Genomic DNA, 20,431 nt, shown 5'->3' with positions numbered 1-20,431 from the left:
GGCTGCCAGCCCTATTTGCTGTAGTGAGGCCTCAGGGATCTCAGTAGTCACTGTCTCTCACTGCCCCACCCAGAAAAGCACCTTCAGAGAATGGGCCCTTTCCTACTTTCCCAGTTATCCCTTTGGCCTATCCCAGAACCTGTCCACTACGAGGCTCCTATGCTTTTTGCTGTCCAGAATCCAGCTGTGCCTAGCAGAACTTCTGCAGTGATGAAAATGTTCTATATCTGCTGTCCAATGCAGTGACGACTAGCCACGTTGATTTTATTCAATTTTTTTTCTTTTGAGACGGAATTTCGCTCATGTTGCCCAGGCTGCTGGAGTGCAATGGTGCGATCTCTGCTCACCACAACCTCCGCCTCCCGGGTTCAAGCGATTCTCTTGCCTCAGCCTCCCAAGTAGCTGGGATTACAGGCATGTGCCACAATGCCTGGCTAATTTTATATTTTTAATAGAAATGGGGGTTTCTCCATGTCGGTCAGGTTGGTCTTGAACTCCTGACCTCAGGTAATCCACCCTCCTCAGCCTCCCAAAGTGCTGGGATTATAGGTGTGAGCCACCGTGCCCTGCTGATTTTATTCAATTTTAATTACTTTTAATTTTAGTGTAAATAGCCACATGTGCCTACCATATTGGACAGTGAAGGAGATAATGGGAGTCATGCCTGCCTTCTTAAGGTCGTGGAGCTCCAGGATGGAGCTGGAAAAGACAATGGCCTCCAACACTTCCTTTGCAGTCAGGAAGTACAGCTGCGCAGGACAAGGGAACATGGAGAATAAGTGGGAGTCCAGGGTCCTGAAGCCCAGGCTCTGGCACTTGGCACTGCTCAGGGACTCTTGCAGATGGCTCCCAGAGGTACTGAGGGCCTGGTTGAGCCATTCAGTGCCTCACGACTTTCTGTCAAAAGAGAGGTGAGCAACTATGGTGAAGAGTGATGACTTCAGTGGCTCCAGGTGGATGCTGATTTCTCATTCCCCAAGTTACACGTGCCCTGAAGACAGCCCAAGGAGTGAGAGTGGGAGAAGAGACTTCAGTCTGAGGAGTCCCTGGTGGATGGGATGGAGGATAGCAGTGTGTGTACACCTGTGTGCTTTGCATGTGGCCCCGTACCAGCGTGCATGAAGCACTGTACGTATGACAGTACCAACTGCTTATGATGAGGCGGAAAGCTTCCAGGACCCAAGTCAGGCAGGCTGGGTTCCAGTCTTGATTCTTCACTATCTTTCGGTAGTCTTCACTACTTGATTCTTGACCAAGTAATCTTGGGCAAGGCCTTCCATTCTCTGGGCCACAGTTTCCCCACCTGTAAAGTGGAAGTATTGCCTGGATCTCTGGTGTTCTATGATTTTAGGTGGTAGTGCCTTAGAACGCCTGTGTAAATGGCTACGTGGGGCAGGGCGGGGGCATCTGCAGTGGATAAGGAGAGCTGAGGGGAGTTTTGCAGGGACAAAAAACAGGGCTGACTTGCTCAGCAGAGCAGTCTGAACTCAGAGCTGGCTTCTGTGAGCCGGGTGAACTTTCTGACCTGCAGTCTACTGCCACAGCATTGGCCTTGGTCCCTGAGGGACTAGAGGGAGCTTGGTTCCGGCTCTCTTCAGACTTCCCACCCGAGGTTGTGTAAACAGCTCCACCTGAGTCCTGTTGATGGCCGATGGATGGCATCATCCCTGCACGCAAGAACCTGTGTGTGAGGCGAATGTGTAGCTTGTCCGTGTCACAATCCTGTCCACACATGATCATGCAGCCCCTCCCTCTGTTCTAAACCCTAGTGAACCCAGATGCGACAGGCTGTGAACATGAAGTCTTTATTCTGTTTGTCCTCAAAGCAGGGAAGGGCGGGTGCAGGGGTCAGGGCACGAATCCAGCAGGAGCTCCACATCCAGTGTCTCCATGTGAGGGCATAAGCCCAGGCAGAGGGGCATCTCAGAGAGTGTTCCCGCTCTGGGCCAGGGCTGAAGGCTGGGCCTGCCTGGGCGGCAGAGGGCCTTAGCGGGCCAAGGCAAAACCAATGCGGTTGTTACGCCGATCAAACTCCGTGTAGAACTTTCGGATGAAGGTGGCGCCCAGGGCCCAGGTGGGTCCAGTGGGTGGCGGGATATCCATGGCATGGATGGCCAGTGTGCACAGCTTTTTACTACTGTAGGATTCCTGGCAGGAAGGGGGAGAGTTTCTCCATACCCAGCACATGACCATTCTCCTTTCACCTTGCCTGACCCCAGCAACTGTCTTCAGCAACATTCCCCTTCTCACCTCCCTCTCTCCCCTAGCCACACTGGGCCTCCCTCACATCTTTGCCATTTTGCCCCATTGTGGACTGCACCGCTCCTGTGTTTAGCCCCTGTGCTAGATGCCAGGCAAACAATGCATCAGGCACCGTGCTTCCTTCAGGAGATTACAGTTTGCCTTAGCTTCTGATCCTAGACAAGTTATTCAACTTCTCTAAGCCTACTGATTATGAAAAGAGGATAAGAATATAGGAGCATAGGATTATTGGGGGTATTTGATGAGAAACTGGACATGAGGGAACAGGCACAGTGATGCCCAAATATGGCCACACATTGGAATCACCTAGTTAAACTGAACCCCAGGTGCCACTTCTAGAGGTTCTAATTTAATAGGTATGGGATGTAGCCCAGGTACCAGGATTTTTCAAAGCTCTCCAGGTGACATGCACAGTCAAGTTTGAGAACTACAGTTCTAACACGATCTATGCATTGTAATCTGTCCCCCTTTGAGGGTCTCTGTCCAGCCTTCCTCCCTGCCACCGAGGGGGCCGACTCGAACCTCACCTGAAATACATAGTCCGCGTTAGTGAGCGTGTATTCTTTGCCTCCCAGGTGGAAAGAGATGTCAGGGAGTGTAGGGCCCTCGTTACACTTCACGACATACTGGGGTGGGGGGCAAAGGGAGCCTCCTTGAGTATGGAAGACGTCTCAGCAGACGAGGAGTCCTGCGCTGGTGGCCTGGCCTCTCTGCTGGAGAGGGTTGGGCACAGTGCCCCGCTCCATGGGTGACCAGCCACACGTGTGGAGAGTGTGAGGTGAACAAGTGAGGGCCTGGGATGGCCTCATCTGCCTGGGGGATTTGTGAGCCGATACCGGGTGGCGCTCCCCCCACCCACAGCACCTTCCCTCTTTGGCTTCTTACATCGAACAGCCTCTTCTTGGCCCCCAAGGCCTCCATGAGCTTCTCTATGGAGCTGGTAGAACCTGAGATGTAGGATGCACCAGTGTCCACCAATGCCAGGCAGCCGTCTTCACAGAGCAAGGTGGATGACCCCACAGACACCCTGGGGGAGGCCACAGTCAGACAGACAGACAGAAGGCTGATGGGGCACCTCCAGGCTGCATGTCCTTTCTGAGTGTGGGTGGGTGGGTGGAGGCCATGGTGGTGGCCCGTTGAGGCAGTGAATGGAGGAGGGAAGGTACTGTCGCCCTCCACCACTTCTCCCCAGGCCCTTCCCTTCTGTGTTCCCCAGCCTGGACAGAGCAGGCAGAGAGCAAATGGTGGCTGTGCTTAAGAAGTGGTTGCATTTGGAAAGAGGGCAGGATGGTAATGCTGTCCTTCCCACCCTTCCCAACCTCAATGACATCAGCAATTTTTGGAGCCCAGAGAGAGTTGAGGATTTCTGACCCCTTCATTTGAATCTGCCAGACGCCAGTCTTGATGAGGTTGATATAGTGGAAATTCCCTTCGTAATGCTGGGGGTCACTGCCTCCCAGCACAATCTGTCCTCCCAGCGACTGGGCATTCCTAAAGGAAAGATCAGAAGCTCTTGGAAACCCATAACCTCCGGGACCCAGCAACTCAGGCAATCGGGGAAGGTTGCACAAGTGTGCCAGGCAGGACAGAGGGCTCTAGGGCAGAGGAATATGGGACAGACAGCCAGGCTCAGAGCTGTCGTTGGGAAGCATGCAGAACATACTGCTTCTCTGCCTTTCTTCCCCTCCCCAAGCCCAGCCAGGGGTTGTTCCAGGGTAGTCCAGCTGTTCCCCAGAAAGCATCCCCAGAGAGGCCACAGAAAAGAAGCAGGTACAAGAACAGTGAGTGGATGTGAACAAGACACAAATGGACACCCCTCACTCTTGGGTTGCTGCTGATTGAGCAGATGCAGGGGAGGGGACCCTGAGGAGGCTGTTGGGTGTGGGCAGGGGGCATGGAGAGAGCAGGAAGGAGGGACAGAGAACTTCGGCATCTAGCGGAGGCTGGGCTTGCTGATGCGAGTTTTGGGCCGGTGGCATGTGTAATTCTGGGTCAGGTGCTCAGGGAGTACTGGAAGGTCACAGCCATGTGGGGGTTTTGTCTCCTTACTCGGAATCTCTGCAGAGAAAGAGAGACAGCAGAAAGGAAGCTTCATTTCATGCCAGCCTCATCAGCCCTGCTGTTTGGCAGGGTGGGTGTTATCTACTCTCTTTGCCCTTCAGGCAATGGAATCACTAAGAGGTGAAGTCACTTGCCTGAAGTTACCCAGTCCATGAGTGAACAAGTGGGGGACTGGAGCCAGGCTCCTGGTGCCCCGTCTGGAGCTGATTCCCTTCGCCTTCCTTTCCTCCACACTGCGCTTGGCTCAGGGACTACTGTAGGCCTAGTCTCCAGGGCGTGCATGTGTGTGTGATGTGTTTTTCCAGAATTCATACTAGAATTCACACATGCACATGTGTGCATGGGTGTGTAGGTGTGCATATGTTATTTTGTGCAACTGCAAACTACTTGTGTTTTTATAAATTCGGAAGGTGTGTGTATGTGCTAGCACAAATTCCCTACTGCCTCTCTCTCAATACTTCAGGATGTCTCTGGATGTTCCCTCCTTCCCATCCCAAGATAAAGGAAGAAGCCAGCCCTCTCCTCTGCAAAGCCTGGCTTCTTCCTGTCTGCTGGAACCTCATCTCCTTCATGGCCTTCAAACTCCAGTGCCCCCATTTAGCTCCTCTTCTTTCCACATTTTTAATCTCTTTCTTTCCATTGGCTTCTTCCTCCACCTACAGGCATCACTTGAGCATCCTCTAGCATTTAAAAACACCCACCCTTCCTTTTCTGCTTCTGGATCTCACCCCCCACGCCACCCCCCATTCCCTTCCCTGTTGAATGTCCCAGGGCAACCTACATCTCATGACCTCCACTTCCTGACTCCCACGTCATCCACCTCTTAACTGCTTGCCATCTGGCCTTGCCCCCACCTCCTCTAAAATGGCTCTTCTAAAGACCACCCCTGACTACAGAGCCACCAATTGGTGTTTTCTCAAGGCCTCCCTTTCTATGACCACACCAGAGACTCCTCTCTGTTTTACTGTGAGATTTTTCTGAACTCTGATCCTCTCCTCTATTCTTTTTGCCACTGGCCTCGTGTTCTTACCCTTTTGACTTTTTTTTTTTTCTTTTCCTGAGACTGGATCTCACTCTGTTGCCTTAGCTAGAGTGCAGTGGCATAATCACTGCTCACTGCAGCCTTAACTCCTGGGCTCAAGCGATCCTCTTGCCTTGGCCTCCCGAAGTACTGGGATTATAGGCATGAGCCACTGCACTTGGCCCCTTTTGCCTCCAGCTCTCTTGTCTCCAACTCATGCCATCTTTCTGAGTCCAGCAGTTTGGAGTAGAGCCCAACCCTGCTCAAGAGCTGACAACAGCTTCCCCAATGCTGGCTGAGCTGCATATAAGCTCAGCCTAGAATTGAAAAGCATCCATGGTTTTCAGCACCACACTCGCTGCCTGCCTGTGACACTCATTACATTGGAATATGTCTTGTCTTCCCTGTTAGCCTGTAAGCTCTATGTGGGTAGGGGAGTACAGATTCTGCCTTGTTCACTGTGTTCACTGCTGCACCCCCAGAGCCTCGCACAATGCTCGGCACATAGCATTTACTGAACTGATGAGTGGGCAAACAAATGAAGGATCTAATGGATGACTGAAGTTGGCTGTCTCTGTGTGGGAGGAGCCATGGCCCTCACAGGCAGGGTTCCAGGTCACAGTAATCCCTTATTTCCCATCACCCCCACCTTGCATCTCCTCTTGCTCCAGAGTGGTACTGTCCATTAGAATGTCCTGCCAAGCTGGGAATGTTCTCTATCTGCACTGTCCAAAACCGTAGTTACTAGCCACCGCGGCTGCCAGACATTTGACATGTGGCTAGTGCAACTAAGAGCCACCAGTTGAATGCTTAATTGATGCTTAACTGTATTGAATTAATTTAAATTTCAATGGTGCCTTCCATATTGGCTAGTACAGCTCTAGATATTGATTGACTGTCATCTAATCACAAACGCTTAACAATTCTGGCCCAGGCTCTCCTTCCACTCCCCAGCTCTTCTCCCCTCCTCTCCCCCCACCTCAGCCCCTGGAGTCCCAGTCCCCACCTGTTGTAGTAGAAAGAGAAGACGTCCTCTTTTAGCACCCCTTGGGAGAGGATGTTGTCGAAGATAGGGGTGACCCTGCCAATGGCCTGTTCAATGAAGCCCATGCCCACAACCCCATCAAACTCGGCCAGCATGAAGGGTAAGGCAGGCATCTCCGTGACCTCTCCAAACATCTGTGTCACTGTGATTCCACCCACCTGTGGGAGGAAGGACCAGAGGAGACCAAGCCCACTGCCCACTCCTTGGCTGGAGTCTGGTCTGGGTTTCCACACTAGGGATCCCCGGGGCACACAGGCTTCAGGGTACAGAATTTGGGGTAAGAGTGTTTCCTCAACTCTGCACGCACACACTCTGTGTATGCCAATGTGTATGCCAATACGTCTGTGCCACAGAGCCGAGAGAGAGCTGGAGTTGACCAGGAATTGGACAGCAGAGGCTGAGAGGGTGGTCCTGCCAAGCAGCAAAAGAAAAGCTGCCAAGAGCTCCTCCCCCTCCCCAGTGGCCCGGCTTTCATGCCCGGCAGGACTAGGTCTTGGCCCCCACGCTTATCATGGGCGAGGGTTTCTTCAGCACAGCCAAGCTTGCCCTTCTCCCTTCTTTTTATCTGAGTTCACAGAAAAAGGGAGGGACACAGGAATCACCCTGATTTTCTGTCAGGCCCCATGTGTGCCCCTCCCCTAACTCTGATGGAGCAGGGCCTGAGAAACTCCAGAATGAGGAAAGGGTCAGACATGGGCCAAATAAAAAGAAAAGCAGGACTTGACCTGAATCCCAGAGTCAACCTCAACTGTGACCTTAAAACCTATGCCTGACCCTAAAACTCGGCCAGACCCTGACCCTGGATTTCAGTCTAGGGTGTAGCCCAGTCAGAGCTGGTGAACTTGGGCAAGTTACTTGACTGCAACCATGGGGCTCACGATAAGCCCTATGTGCAAGTCAGATGCAAAAACATCCATAAACCACCCAACAGTTAAGCCCGTAGCCCAAGCTTGCTCCCCCATAGGTACTGCTGCTTTGCAGCAACAGCCAGATGTGGCAGAGCAGGGTGTTCCTCAGCTCCCCAGGCTCCAAGTGGGCTGCAGTGCACCTCCCCGCAGGTATGGGCCCTGGAGGGTCAGGAGAGACCTGGGGACAGAAGGGGTTGGGAGCAGATGACCTAGGGCAACCCCACTTACGGTGATGATGTCCTGGCTCAGAAAGCCACTGACTGTCCCTGTTGAATAGCGGAGGGTGAGTTCCGTTCCATTGTGCTTGTAGCTGGAGGAATCCGAAGCATCGAAGAGCTTGTGATACACTGACAGGGGGACAGAGGCTCAGGTTTGTCCAAGAGTGGCCTAGACAGGGGGACTCAGAGGCAGGGTGCATTGTGGGTATGGCTGGTGTGGCTTAGGACTTAGCTTAGGTACACGGACGAGTGACTCTAGGGTCAGGGGGCTTGGAATATGTGCTCCATCAATCAAGGACTGGGTTTCTTGGGCCCCCTTAATGTGCCCATACCTCGAAAATTTTGTCTTAAATGAAGGAATTTAAAGTAATCACTAACACTGATAACACCAGAGAAGATGCTGGGCACAGAGTAAGTGCCCAGTAAGAGGTTATTGATTAAGACTAGGGATGGAAGAGTTCCGAGTGCCTGGGATGGGTTTGGGAATTCAGTCCTGTCTCAATCTCAGGAAGACTGGGAAGTAGCCTTCTGAGTGGTCAGGGATTCTTGGAGCTTTCTTTTTTTTTTTTTTTTTAAACCTTGGTGGCTATATCAGAAAAATGGAAGACATGTTCCTCTCTCCCCTAAGTGTCAGGGTCAGTGGGTACAGAGGCAGAGAGGAAGGCACTCCCTTGGTGGCAAGAGGGATGGGAGCTAGGTGTGGGACAAGATTGCTCATGCACAGTAGGGCAGGGGGATTGGGGAGAGGCACTGTGGGTCTTAGGTCTCACCACAGGCAGTGTAGAGACGGCTGCACTTGGAGGAGGGCACCCAAACGTTGGACGAACCAGTGTCAAAGACGACTTTGAAGGTCTGGGGTGGGGTGCCGATGCCAATCTCGCCATAGTACTGGGTCTGTGGGGGTAAAAAGAGAGGGCTGGAGGGGCTCAGGGGACCTTGGGTCTTGGGGTCTTGTCTGGCTTCACGCTTGGCTGTCAGGGTAACATTTGGCCCAGGTGAGGTCCTATAGCCTCTCGGGGTTTCTGTTGTCCTGCAGGAACTGATAGGAGGCTTAGCATCGCCTCATGGCATCCCAGAAAGTGGGAATCTCAGTAAGACAAGATGGCGAAATCAAAACATTGAGAATGAAGTAGGATGCAAACTTGACCCTTGAGAATCTACTGGGGCAGCAAGCCGCCAGACTGTGCTGGACCAGGTCACAGAAACCCCTACCTGAGTCACACACCCCTTCCCACCCACCTGTGACACCTGGCTTAAGGCCTGGGCTGAGTTCCAAACCTAACCCTGCCCCTGAATGGCCCCTGAGTGCCTTCCTGTCTTCTGTGCTCAGTCTTTCCAACTGGAAAATGGGAATTTTCTAGGGTGCTCACGTGTTCCTTAGCGCCTTCGTCAAACACAGCATGGGAAGGGTGAGTCTTGTGGCAAAGAAAGCCCTAGGTCCATGGGGGAAAGGAGACAGGGAGGGAGCGAGGGGCTGAGCCAGGCACTCACATCCATGTAGTTGGTGAGGATCACGGAGGAGGTGGTGTTGCCAAGGGCCAGCCTCTTCATGGGCTGGCTCCACTCGGGACCAAGTCTGGCCATGTCCACACCTCGTTCCTTCAGGCTTTCTCGGATTGAGGGCATCCTCTTGAGGAAGATCCTGGCCCATGGTGGAGGAAGCAAAAATAGAAAAGTGCTGTACCCCCACCATAACGGTAGAGTCCCTGAGGCCAAGTCCCTGCTTTTAGTATAACCACCTTTAATGTTAGCCCAGCCACCTGGAAATCACCTCTGTCTCTGAAGGCCTCTGGAGCATTTATAAGAGTTACCTCTTGTCAAGAGTCAATTTAGAGGAGTCAGCTGCCCGCGGATTAAATAATCCTGAAGTGACTTCCTTCTGTTGCCTAATTTTGATTAGACAAGTCTATTTGTTTATTGGTCCGTTCATTCATTTATTCCATAATCACCTGCTGAACAACTACTTTGTGCCTCACTGTGCTGGAAACTGGAGCTAGAAAGATAACGATCATGACTGCTTTTAAGGAACTCCAGCTGGCAGGAGGACAGACGGGAAACAGGCACAGACATTCCCTCTGAAGAGATGAATGCCAGGGAGTGCCCCTGTCAAAACTAGGGGCTGGTGGGGAGACAGTGCCATGGGAGGCCGCTAGGTGGCAGCAGATGCCCACAGCAGCTGCGAGGTCTCCAGGACACCAGGGGACAGGCACCCAACCAGGGCTGTGGTGGAGAGGATCACCTGAGCTGGGTTGGGCATAGAGAGATGCCAGCATCTTCAGAGCACCGTGCACCTCGTCCTTGGAGAGCTGTGTCCCAGTCCCTTTGACTTCTTGTCCAGATGTTTTCCCATCAACTTTGAGAGGCAGAATTAAAGAGACCTGGGAAACTGACTCTACTGAGTTGCTACTGAGAGCTCTCCAACAAGCTAGCTGTCATCCATTTTATAGATGAGAAAAATGAAGGCTCATGGGGACAAAGGTGACTCAGAAATGTTGAAGCAGGGATTCAGAGCATGTGTCTGGCCTTATTTCCCATATGGCCCCCTGGGTCCCAATGTAGAGGCTGTTTGCCAAAGCCCAGAGGAAGATGTCTCTAGCTGTTCACTGGAAGGTCCCAGGATGGAAGCCCAAGTTGACTCTGCAATAGACTTTCCCATACACAGAGAGATTCCCTCTTTCTTCTACTTTCTTCTCAGCGGCCAGTCCTCCTATACTTACACTACCCTTTCCTTCCTACATCCTTCCTGCGTCCCATGCATTCTACTTACTCCCATTTTGCCCATGGAGATGAATGCAACTTTTATGCCTATCAGCATGGTATGGTAACAGAAATGATTTGTTATCTTCCTATCACAGTTTACTGTTACCAAATATTTTCACAATCATTATTTTATTTGCTTTCATAAGGTGGATGATTTTATTACTCCCACTTTACAGATGGGAAAATGGAGGGTCAGAGGTTTGACCCCAAAGAGGCTGCATTTCCCATTATTTACTCACAGCAGCCTATGGTTTGGACTTTTACTTTTTGCCATTTCCTTTTCAGAAAATCCTTTCCTTCTCCCCTTCCTTTTCCCCCCAGGTTCTTTAGTCCTCCAAACCCCAACATGTACACCCACCTCCAAGAAGCTTGCCCCAAGGTCTCCAGCCCACACTGGCCTCACCTTCCCTTGGGCCTCTGCTCTGTTTTTCCTTGGGTCTCACAGCCTGCACTGTACAGCATGTGGAACTGGTGCCATATGGTGGTGAAGACAGTGGTTGCAGGGGGCATGCCTGAATCCCCTTACCACCTGTGTGATTCTGAGAAAGCTACCTAACCTCTCTGGGCCTCTTCTAAGTCTCCATCAAACCCTCTAAAAATGAGCCTAATGGTAGTACCTACCTCAGAGTCACTGTGCAGATGAAACCATGTGCCCACTGCTCAATACATGTAAATTGTGAACGTATATATGTACATGTTCACCTTGAGAAGCAGCTCATTCATTCAGCTGTCCCAAGTGCCTCACATGATGCTCTGCACATAGCAGGTAGCAAAATTCCTATAATTCTGTTTCAAAAGCTGGATTCCCTCTCCAGCCGTTGCCCAATTCCATTCTTTTTCTCTTTTGGATAACAGCAGGGGAAGATGTTTTTACTTTCTTCTACCTTTATCCTGGGGTGCAGCTGCTTTGAAGTACCCATCCTCTTACCCAGTGCTCACAACCCAGCAGTTACTCTCTGAGAGCCTCAGAGCAAGGGAAAGCAGTTTTGGAAGCAAGAGGGTCAGTGTGTGTTGAGGCTTAGCCTCTTACATATCACCTCCCTGAGCCTCAGTGTCCTCATCTGCAAAGTGGGAATGCTGAGTTGTTGGGGGCATGACTTGAGATGAGACATGTGAAAAGATCCTGTGATACCCTAAGCATTTTATAGGCTTAGCAAGTATTACTGTGATTAAAATGTGCCTTCCTACCTTCAGGACTGCTGGTCACATCTGCTGTCCCCAGATTGAAAGCCCCTTTCTCTGTGAGGCCTTCTCTTAAATGCTGTCTATTCCCCTTCTTCAGCCTTTTTTTTTTTTTTTTTTTTCTTTTTTAGATAAGGTCTGGCTCTATCACCCAGGCTGGAGTGCAGTGGCTCAGTCTGTACCCATGCCCCACCCCCCCACCCCCATTTTTTTCTTAGATGGAGTCTCACTCTGTCACTCAGGCTGGAGTGCAGTGGCACGATCTTGGCTCAGCAACCTCCGCCTCCCAGGCTCAAACAATTCTCCTGCCTCAGCCTCCCAAGTAGCTGGGAATTACAAGTGCCTGCCACCACGCCCGTCTGATTTTTGTATTTTTAGTAGAGACAGGGTTTCCCCATGTTGGCCAAGCTGGTCTCAAACTCCTGACCTCAAGTGATCTGCCTCGCCCTCCCAAAGGGCTGGGATTACAGGCAGGAGCCACAGCGCCCAACCACCCATATAATTCTTAATATTCAGGCTGTGAGCTCCTCAAGGGCAAGGGGCATGCCCTAATACTTCTGAGTTCTCTACAGTGCTTAGTTAGCATGGTGCTCTGGGCAGGAAGCGAAAGACACAGCTTCCAGATCTGACTACTAGTGTCATTTATTGGGCAAGTCACCTGACCTCTCTGAATAGGTCCATACCTCCCTGTCCAGCTGATTGTAAGGATTGAATGACAGCACACATGGAAAAGTCAGGGTGTTGGGAAGGTGGGAACCCCGCACCCCTCCCATCCCTTCTCTGCCTGAGTTACCAATTACCGTTTAAAGGTGGTGGTGTCTGTCGGGAGACCAAAGGTGCAGGAGCCCCAGAGCAGCAGCAGCAGTCCCCAGCGAGGCATTCTTCTCCATCTGTCCATCCTTCCCTCAGTCTGGGGCTCTCTCTGAGATCCACTGAGGTTCTGTGGCTCCCTTAGCCCTTCCCCTTTTATACACTCCATGCTTCGGGTGATTGCAATTCTGCTCTGCCCTGATTTATTATGCTGGGGCAGATGGCAGGGCAGCCAGCAATAAATCTCACTGTGGGACAGGGCTAGGTGGGTGAAGGGTACCCAGGTTTCCGGATGTGGAGCAGAGGGGCTGGAGGAAGGGGAGCTGTGGGAAAGCAATCTTGTGTCCAGTGACGCTAGCAACCCTCTATCTGGCTTGGCCCTGTGACCCCCGGAGCAGGCAGAGGCTGATGAGAAACAGCACTGCTCAGGGCCAATGTCAAAACCGGGACAAGCATAAAACCTAGGTTTCCAGCTCCCTAGCCCAGACCCAACCCCTATACCCTAGGAGCTCCATCCTCTATATTAACTTTGGCTTTGTCCCTGACTGGCCTCTCCCAGTCTACAGCCGTTTTCCCGTCTAGAACATGGTGAATCTTCACGATTGGTTTCTTGGCAGGAGATGCAACAGCTGGTTTAATTATAAGAGTGGAGGGACTGGGCATGGTGGCTTTCACCTGTCCCAGTACTTTGGGAGGCTGAGGTGGGTAGATCACCTGAGGTCAGGAGTTCCAGACCAGCCTGACCAACGTGGTGAAACCCCATCTCCACTAAACTACAAAAATCAGCTGAGTGTGGTGGTGGACACCTGTAATCTCAGCTACTCAGGAGGCTGAGGCAAGAGAATTGCTTGAAACCAGGAGGCGGAGATTGCAGTGAGCTGAGATCATGCCACTGCACTCCGGCCTGGGCAATAAGAGTGAAATTCCATCTCAAAAAAGAAAAAGAGTGGAGGGAGACTTAGCATGACTGACTCCATTTTGCCTCTGACCCCCAGGGGTAATATCCTTTAGGTTAAAATCTTCTGCTTAACTCTGTACATAGACCAGCTAGTTATAGGAGTTTAGTTTGCAGTTCAACTTTAAAAAGATGGTAACAGTTCCTTTCCCCAAACTAACCCCCAAGGAGATAAGGAAATATACAGACAAATAACAATGTTATGTTAAAGATTTATAGGAACATTGTGACCTGACCTAGAAAAAGGAAGCTTTACAACCTCCTCAGACCCTTGCTGCCACCCAGGTGTCTGTGGTCATCAGTCACCTCATGATTGCAATCCCCTTCTTCTTCCCCTTCCCTTAATATAAAAAACAGCCTAACATTCGTGCTGACTTCAGATGGTTCTTTATAATGATGGTCCACCATCTTCTTGGTTTTCTGGTTCTCTGAATAAGGTAGCTTTCCTTGCCACAACACCTTGTCTCTAGACTTATTGGCTGTTGTGTGGCAAGTGATATGAGCTTGGACTCAGCTACTCATGGACTAGAACAGTCTTTCTGTGTCTGATTACATTCAAGTATTGTTTTCATCAGGTTTGAGTTACAGGTTATCTAAATGGGCCTCCCATAAGGAGAAGCAATCACACTACAGAAAATTTTTCTTTGCGTTTTTGGTAGCTGGCCTAAAAAACAATTATTTTAGGCTGGGCAATAGTGACTCATGCCTGTAATCCTGGTGCTTTGGGAGGATGAGGTAGGAGGCTCACTTGAAACTCATTCAAGACCAGCCTGGGCAACATAGCAAGACCCCATCTCTGAAAAAAAAATTGGCTGTTTCTGGTGGTGCATGCCTGTAGTCTTAGCTACTGGGGAGGCTGAGGCAGGAGGATCACTTGAGTCCAGGAGTTCAAGGCTGTAGTGAGTTATGATTGTGCCACTGCACTTCCACCTGGATGACAGAGTGAGACCCTGTCCCAAAAAAAAAAAAAAAAAAAAGGAAAGATTTTACATTTTCTCAAGATAATTCCTAATTTTTATGTTATCGTCATCAGATTTTTGATTACTTAGGAAAACTGAACTTTAGAAAGGTTAAGTTTTTATGTTCATGTAACTTTCTGTATTGCTATTAAAGTCTTTGGATTATTACTTTTGTGAAATGAATAACTTATTTTACAAAGACCTGTGGTTCTGTTTTTATCAAATGTTTTGAGGCTTTAACATATTTGACAAATGTCCTCAAAATCTAATTCTAAATTAAGTTTGAAATGTTGTAATTCTTCATGTTTTGTTTTCCAGAGTCAAGAAAGCCTTTTTTTTTTTTTTTTTTTTTTTTTTTGGGGGGTGGGGATGGAGTCTCACTGTGTCACCCAGGCTGCAGTACAGTGGCACGATCTCGGCTCACTGCAAGCTCCACCTCCCAGGTTCACACCATTCTCCTGTCTCAGTCTCCCGAGTAGCTGGGACTACAGGCATGTGCCACCATGCCTGGCTAATTTTTTGTATTTTTAGTAGAGACGGGGTTTCACCGTGTTAGCAAGGATGGTCTTGATCTCCTGACCTTGTGATCCACCCGCCTTGGCCTCCCAAAGTACTGGGATTACAGGCGTGAGCCACTGTGCCTGGCCTGCCTTTTTTCTTTTTGAGCTATTTATAGCTTATAGAAATTGGGTTTACCTTTCTCTCTGTACCTAGTATCTCCAGGATTTAAAAAACTATTCAATCCCTCTGGGCCCAAGGACTATCATGGGAGAGGTAGGCACAAAACACTTTTTGATGTACTAATTTTACTTTTAAGGAGTAGAATTAGTTCAGATCCTCCAAATACAGGTACACAGATGCCTAAACAGCTGATGGCTCAACACACAGAACTTATAGAAAGGTCAGTTTTGTAACTTTGCTATTTGGCTTTTGGTGTTGGCTCTTACGTTATTTAAAAGGTTTTAAGGGTTAATGAATGCTTGCCCACCTCCATTACCATCTGGCCTAAAACATTTAATTGAATACAAGTCTTTTGGCTTTGAGTTCCTTGGCCACAGGGATCCTACCAAGGGATATGATGGACCTGGGGCAGGTAGCCACAACACCCCCAGCAACAATGTGGAACAAATAAAAGTTTGGCCATTTATGCTGCCGTTGGTATATCTTGGCCAAATGGGAGAATGTCAACTAAAAATAAAATCTTAAGCCCCCCACTGACAGAATGACCCCCCTCTTGGCTAAGGGGACCCCAGACAAACCTTAAAAACTTAGTCTTCAGGTATAATGTGATGGGAAGTCAGACACACCTCATTATACCCTCTCCCTTTTGTGGTTTAGATACAACAACTAATCAACATGAATGTTAAAATAGAGGTCATAAGACTGACATAACTGAAATTTTGTGGCAATAAAATACCAAATTATAAACAGGACCTAAGGCCATGCCAGGCAAGAGTTAAGTCATGCATTGCTACACTTAAAGAATATGTTATATTCTCAACAACACAAGGTTTCTCTTTTTCTCTAGCAGCCAAGCAAGCACTGGCCTTAAGACAAACAATATTAAAACAATTGCAACTCATCCAGTTCATACATGCTGACTAACTGAACCCCAGTTCCACCAGCCAAACTATAGCTTTGATTAAACGAAAGACTGATTTCATTAATTTTCTCCTGATAAGAAGACTGCTGGCCATGAACTGGTTCTGGCTGGTTGTAGAGATTGTGCATTTTCATGCCTTTGTGTTCTGATTTGATGTACAGGGCCTAATTGTAGTACATTTAAATGTTACGTTTTCACCTCAAGGTAAACATGGGTCATATGTAACATGCATGTTTGTACAATACGCATGTGTCAGGATCACCTTCATAAATATTTGCAGCTTCTCCTGTAATATACATACATTGAATATGTATGCTTAGCCAACTGCTGTCATAGTCCCAGGAGCCCTGGGTAAAATTGACAGTGGGGAACAAACTTATTGACTTTCTTATTGATACAGGGGCCACATATTCTGTAGTTAATACCCGCCTACCTTAATTCAAAGAAGACTGTCTATGATGGCTACAGGAGTGGGTGTTGTGACTTGTCTCTTCCTGAAACCTTTAGATTATCATCTTGGAGACTACAATCCATGGGAAAAACAGAAAAGATGAACCATACTCTAAAAAGAAGCATTGCCAAAATATATCAAGAAATGTTTGACTTGGGATAAGATGTGGCTGATTGCTGTTGTGGATTTGAGTGGCTCCCTCAAGTTGGTTCAAATTGAGCTCCTTTGAAATATTATCTGGTAGTCCATTCTAGGTTTCCATCGTGGTGGGAGAACCAACTGATGTTTTAAGAGATTTGGCAATTACCAAATGTTAAGACTGTAGGCACTATACTAACTTCTGTTCATGAGTTTGCTTCTAGCAGGACCACTCATCCAACAGATGTGGTCCTACATCCTTTTCAACTGGGAAACTGGGTCCTCCCAAATACCTGGAAAGAACAAGGACCTGAACACCAATTTGCTGCCAAGTGGACAAGGCTTTTTGAGCTGCTCGTGAACACACGTTCCTCAGTTAAACTTGCTGGAGTAAAGCCATGTGCACATTATACTCAGGTCAAGGCAGCACCACCAGAAGACACCCCACTAACCCAGAAACCAGAAAACAGTGGGCTTGTGAGCACTTAAAAGACCGAAAGCTACTCTTTCACCAAAAGATAAGTAAAATGAAAATGTACCCTCTATGTGTCTTGCATGTCCTTTAGGGATTTTTGTTTCTTTGGCAAGACAACTTTTCAGTTAGGATTTCTCAGTCTATTGCCTCTTTCACTAGCATATCACACTGCCGGATTTGTCATCTTAAACCTTGCTTAGTACATGACCACTCTGATCCTATAGTTGTTCCTGTACACATGATTTTAGTCATGTAGCCTCTTGGTCATTAGATTTATGGAATCTGGTTTTTCAAATCACACATAGGATCCAATTCATAACTCCATACCCAGAGGCCCCATGTTTCTTTCTTATGCAGCCCCTCATTAGACACTACATGCAAAGCAATAAGAAGGACCCACAAGCCTGCAAGCCTACTTTCTACTTACCAAATGGCGTCCCTAGCCACCTGCTGCTAGCTTAATTCCTCCTCTACAGCCCCATATTGATACAATTAGACAACAGGCTACCTGGCTTTAACAAACCTTAGAACACCAAAGCAGGCTTAATCTGGGAGCACTTACAGAGACTGCTTTACAGACCTATTCTCCTGGATTCCTAGTGTAATTCTATTAATCTTGGGAGGCATTCTTAAATTCAGCCTTGATGTTCTTCTTTTAGTCGTGGTGGCCTACATTCTAGTAAAACTTATTATGTACTGTGTAAACAAAGATTGTGCAAGTCTCACTAAAACTATCAAAGCAAAAAGGGAAATGCCCATGATCATTGTTCCTAAAAATGGCACTGTGAAATATTTCCTTAGCCAGGTCAAATGGTTTCATTCCATAGTCACCCCTTGTAGACCCTGTTTGGCAGGAAGTAGCCAGGTGAGATGATGTCCCATTGTCCCCAGTCCCACAAGACTGTGGGATGAATCTTTGACAATGGGGAAATTGAAATAGTGGAGGGAGGCTTAGCATGACTGACTCCATTTTGCCTCTGAACTCCAGGGGTAATATCTTTTAGGTTAAAAGCTTCTACTTAGCTCTGTACATAGACCAGCTAATTATAGGAGATTAGCTTGCAGTTCAACTTAAAGAAATGATAACAGTTCTTTTCCCCAAACTAACCCACAAGGAGATAAGGAAGAATACAGACAAATAACAATGTTACGTTAAAGATTTATAGGAATATTGTGACCTGACCTAGGAAAAAGAACTTTTACAACCTTCTCAGACCCTTGCTGGCATCCAGATGTCTGTGGTCATCAAACACCTCTTGATCCCAACCCCTTCCTCTTCCCCTCCCCTTAATGTAAAAAGGAGCCTAAAACTCATGCTGACTTCAGATGGTTCTTTATGATGCTAGTCCACTACCTTCTTGGTTTTCTGAATAGGGTTGCTTTCTTTGCCTTTGCTGTTGTGTGGTGAGTGGTGTGAGCTTGGACTTGGTTACATAATCCTCTGGAAGCAGGGAGCTGGGGGAGGAGGGGTTGTCTATCCTCTGTTGACCTACTAATGGTGGGAGAGAAGGGCAATCTTCCGGGTTTTGGAAAGCTTCTGCCAAATAGAGGTAGGGCAGCTGATCTTCCAGCTTATTCTCCTCTTTCTGCTTGGCTCTAACTTCCTTTTAGGTCCTGATTCTCTGCCCCATTTCTGTTTCCCTGTAGCTTTACAAGCAGTCAAGGACAGCTCCCCAAACAGACATCTGGTCCCCATATCCCAGGATGGGTGCTATTTATTCAGGCTAAGATGCTTATCCTGGCTTTTCCCTGATTATTTTTTAGGGTCCACTTCAAACATTACCCCCTCCTCCATGAAGCAGGCCCTGACTCAGCCTGGAATTGACTGCTTTCTGCTGTAGGCTTCCACAGCATGGCTACAAGCCCTTCTATGACAGCACCAACTTAGCTGCTTTTGCAGCAGAGTTCTTTATGTATGTATGAATATGATTTTTGCCCACAGTGGTGCTTAATATTTATTAAATGCATGAACTAGTGAACTGCAATGGGCAGTGCAAAGAGCCCTGGGTTGGTGGTCAGGGACTTGGATCCTAGTCTTCATTCTACCATGAATTTGCTGTGTGAAATTGAATCCCTCCCTTCCCCTCTTTGGACCTCAGTTTCCAAATCTGTAAAGTGAAACAGATGGCTGGATGGCCCCAAGGGTGTCTTCATGCTCTGATACTCTAATATTCTAATGTTCTGTGCCTCCGGGGTGTTGCCCTCTATACCAGCTGTGGGCAGTACAGGAAATGAGAGGAGCTCATCTCTGTGGCTAATGTTTTGGATAATTAATGTGTTTTGACCTCAGAGATAATAAGGCCCTTTCCAAACGATGGACCCTAGTGGTGATTTTTCAGGAACTGTGGTTGGGAGTGGGGCAATTACTTGGGGACAGGGGAATACTTTTAGATCCTTCATGGTAGGGGTACCTTGTCAGATTAAATGAACATTTATGAAGCACCCCTAAACTGCTCTTTCAATCTTCTTTCATTTACTAGCAAATATTCATGAAGCTTTTATTATAATGTGAGGCACTCTGCTAGATGCTGGAGTTACAAAGCTCACAAAAATAAACACAATTTCTGCTCTTGTTTATGGATCCCATAGTCTTGTGGAAGAGATAGATTATTATCATCATACATAAATATAAAATAGCACTGATGACTAGTGCCAGTCAAGGAACTTCAGGAAGCTCCCCCCCGACCCCAAAATTATACTTGCATTGTGATCTGAAGGCTGCATTGGCAATGAATAGCTGAAGACAAAGAAATAGAGTCCCAGCAGGAACAGAACATGCAAAGGCCTTGTGGAGAGAGGAAGCATGGTGTCAATAAAAACAAAAAAAGCCAGCATGTCTAGAACAGAGATGAGAGAGAGTGGGGTGAGAGATGTGGCCAGAGGCAGGAACTGAAAGAGCTAACACTCATCAAATACTTACTATGTGCAAGATACCACTCTAGGTGTTTAATGCACTTAATTCTCACATAACCATATGAGAATTTGGCATTATATCCCTATTTTACAGATGAGGACATTGAGGCACAAGAGGATTCAGAAGGTAACTTGCCCAAGGTCCCACTGGCAATAAGGGCCAGAGTCAGACTGTAAGTTTAGGCTGTGTGGGCCAGAACCCAGTACATAGATGAGCTGAGTGTCAAACCATAAATGTTCTTGCATCCCATGTTAGGAAGTTCTATGTTTACCATAAGAGCCATGGGAAGCTGTTGACCCCTTAAGAAGGGAATGATGTAATTAGATGTTTTGCAGACAGGTTAAGAAAGGGATGATGGGCCAGGCGTGGTGGCTCACGCCTGTAATCCCAGCACTTTGGGAGGCCAAGGTGGGCAGATCACCTGACATCTGGAGTTCGAGAGCAGCCTGGCCAACATGGTGAAACGCTGTCTCTACTAAAAATACAAAAATTAGCCGGGCATGGTGGCAGGCACCTGTAATCCCAGCTACTCGGGAGGCTGAGGCAAGAGAATTGCTTGAACCCAGGAGGTGGAGGTTCCAGTGAGCCAAGATTGTGCCATTGCACTCCAGCCTGGGGAACAAGAGCAAGATTTTGTCTCAAAAAAAAAAAAAAAAAAAAAAAAAAGAA

At 48.3% G+C, this 20,431-nt stretch overlaps 1 protein-coding gene across 1 annotated transcript; it reads right to left on the bottom strand.

Annotated features, from left to right (window-relative positions):
* Window positions 1-1,789: 1,789 nt before the first annotated feature.
* REN (renin) lies at window positions 1,790-12,399 on the bottom strand. Its single transcript, XM_007988837.3, has 10 exons — window positions 12,258-12,399; window positions 9,007-9,157; window positions 8,286-8,409; window positions 7,526-7,644; window positions 6,351-6,547; window positions 4,312-4,320; window positions 3,634-3,753; window positions 3,148-3,289; window positions 2,790-2,888; window positions 1,790-2,148 (listed from the first exon to the last, which is right to left on the bottom strand). Exons 1-10 carry the CDS (start codon window positions 12,353-12,355, stop codon window positions 1,987-1,989), a joined length of 1,221 nt encoding a protein of 406 aa, XP_007987028.3. The 5' UTR covers window positions 12,356-12,399; the 3' UTR covers window positions 1,790-1,986.
* Between the last annotated feature and the right edge of the window lie 8,032 nt (window positions 12,400-20,431).

This window comes from Chlorocebus sabaeus, chromosome 25 (genome assembly GCF_047675955.1).
Source record: "Chlorocebus sabaeus isolate Y175 chromosome 25, mChlSab1.0.hap1, whole genome shotgun sequence".
In the NCBI taxonomy this organism is placed as follows: Eukaryota; Metazoa; Chordata; class Mammalia; order Primates; family Cercopithecidae; genus Chlorocebus; species Chlorocebus sabaeus.
This window is presented reverse-complemented; position numbering and strand designations above follow the sequence as displayed.

Excerpts from the sequence above, each read along its gene's own strand:
- REN (XM_007988837.3), bottom strand. The coding sequence starts at position 12,355 with ATGGACAGATGGAGAAGAATGCCTCGCTGGGGACTGCTGCTGCTGCTC. Across the intron at positions 9,158-12,257 it reads GACACCACCACCTTTAAACG|GATCTTCCTCAAGAGGATGC; the intron begins GTAATTGGTAAC and ends ACCATGGGCCAG. Across the intron at positions 8,410-9,006 it reads TCCTCACCAACTACATGGAT|ACCCAGTACTATGGCGAGAT; the intron begins GTGAGTGCCTGG and ends TTACCCCCACAG.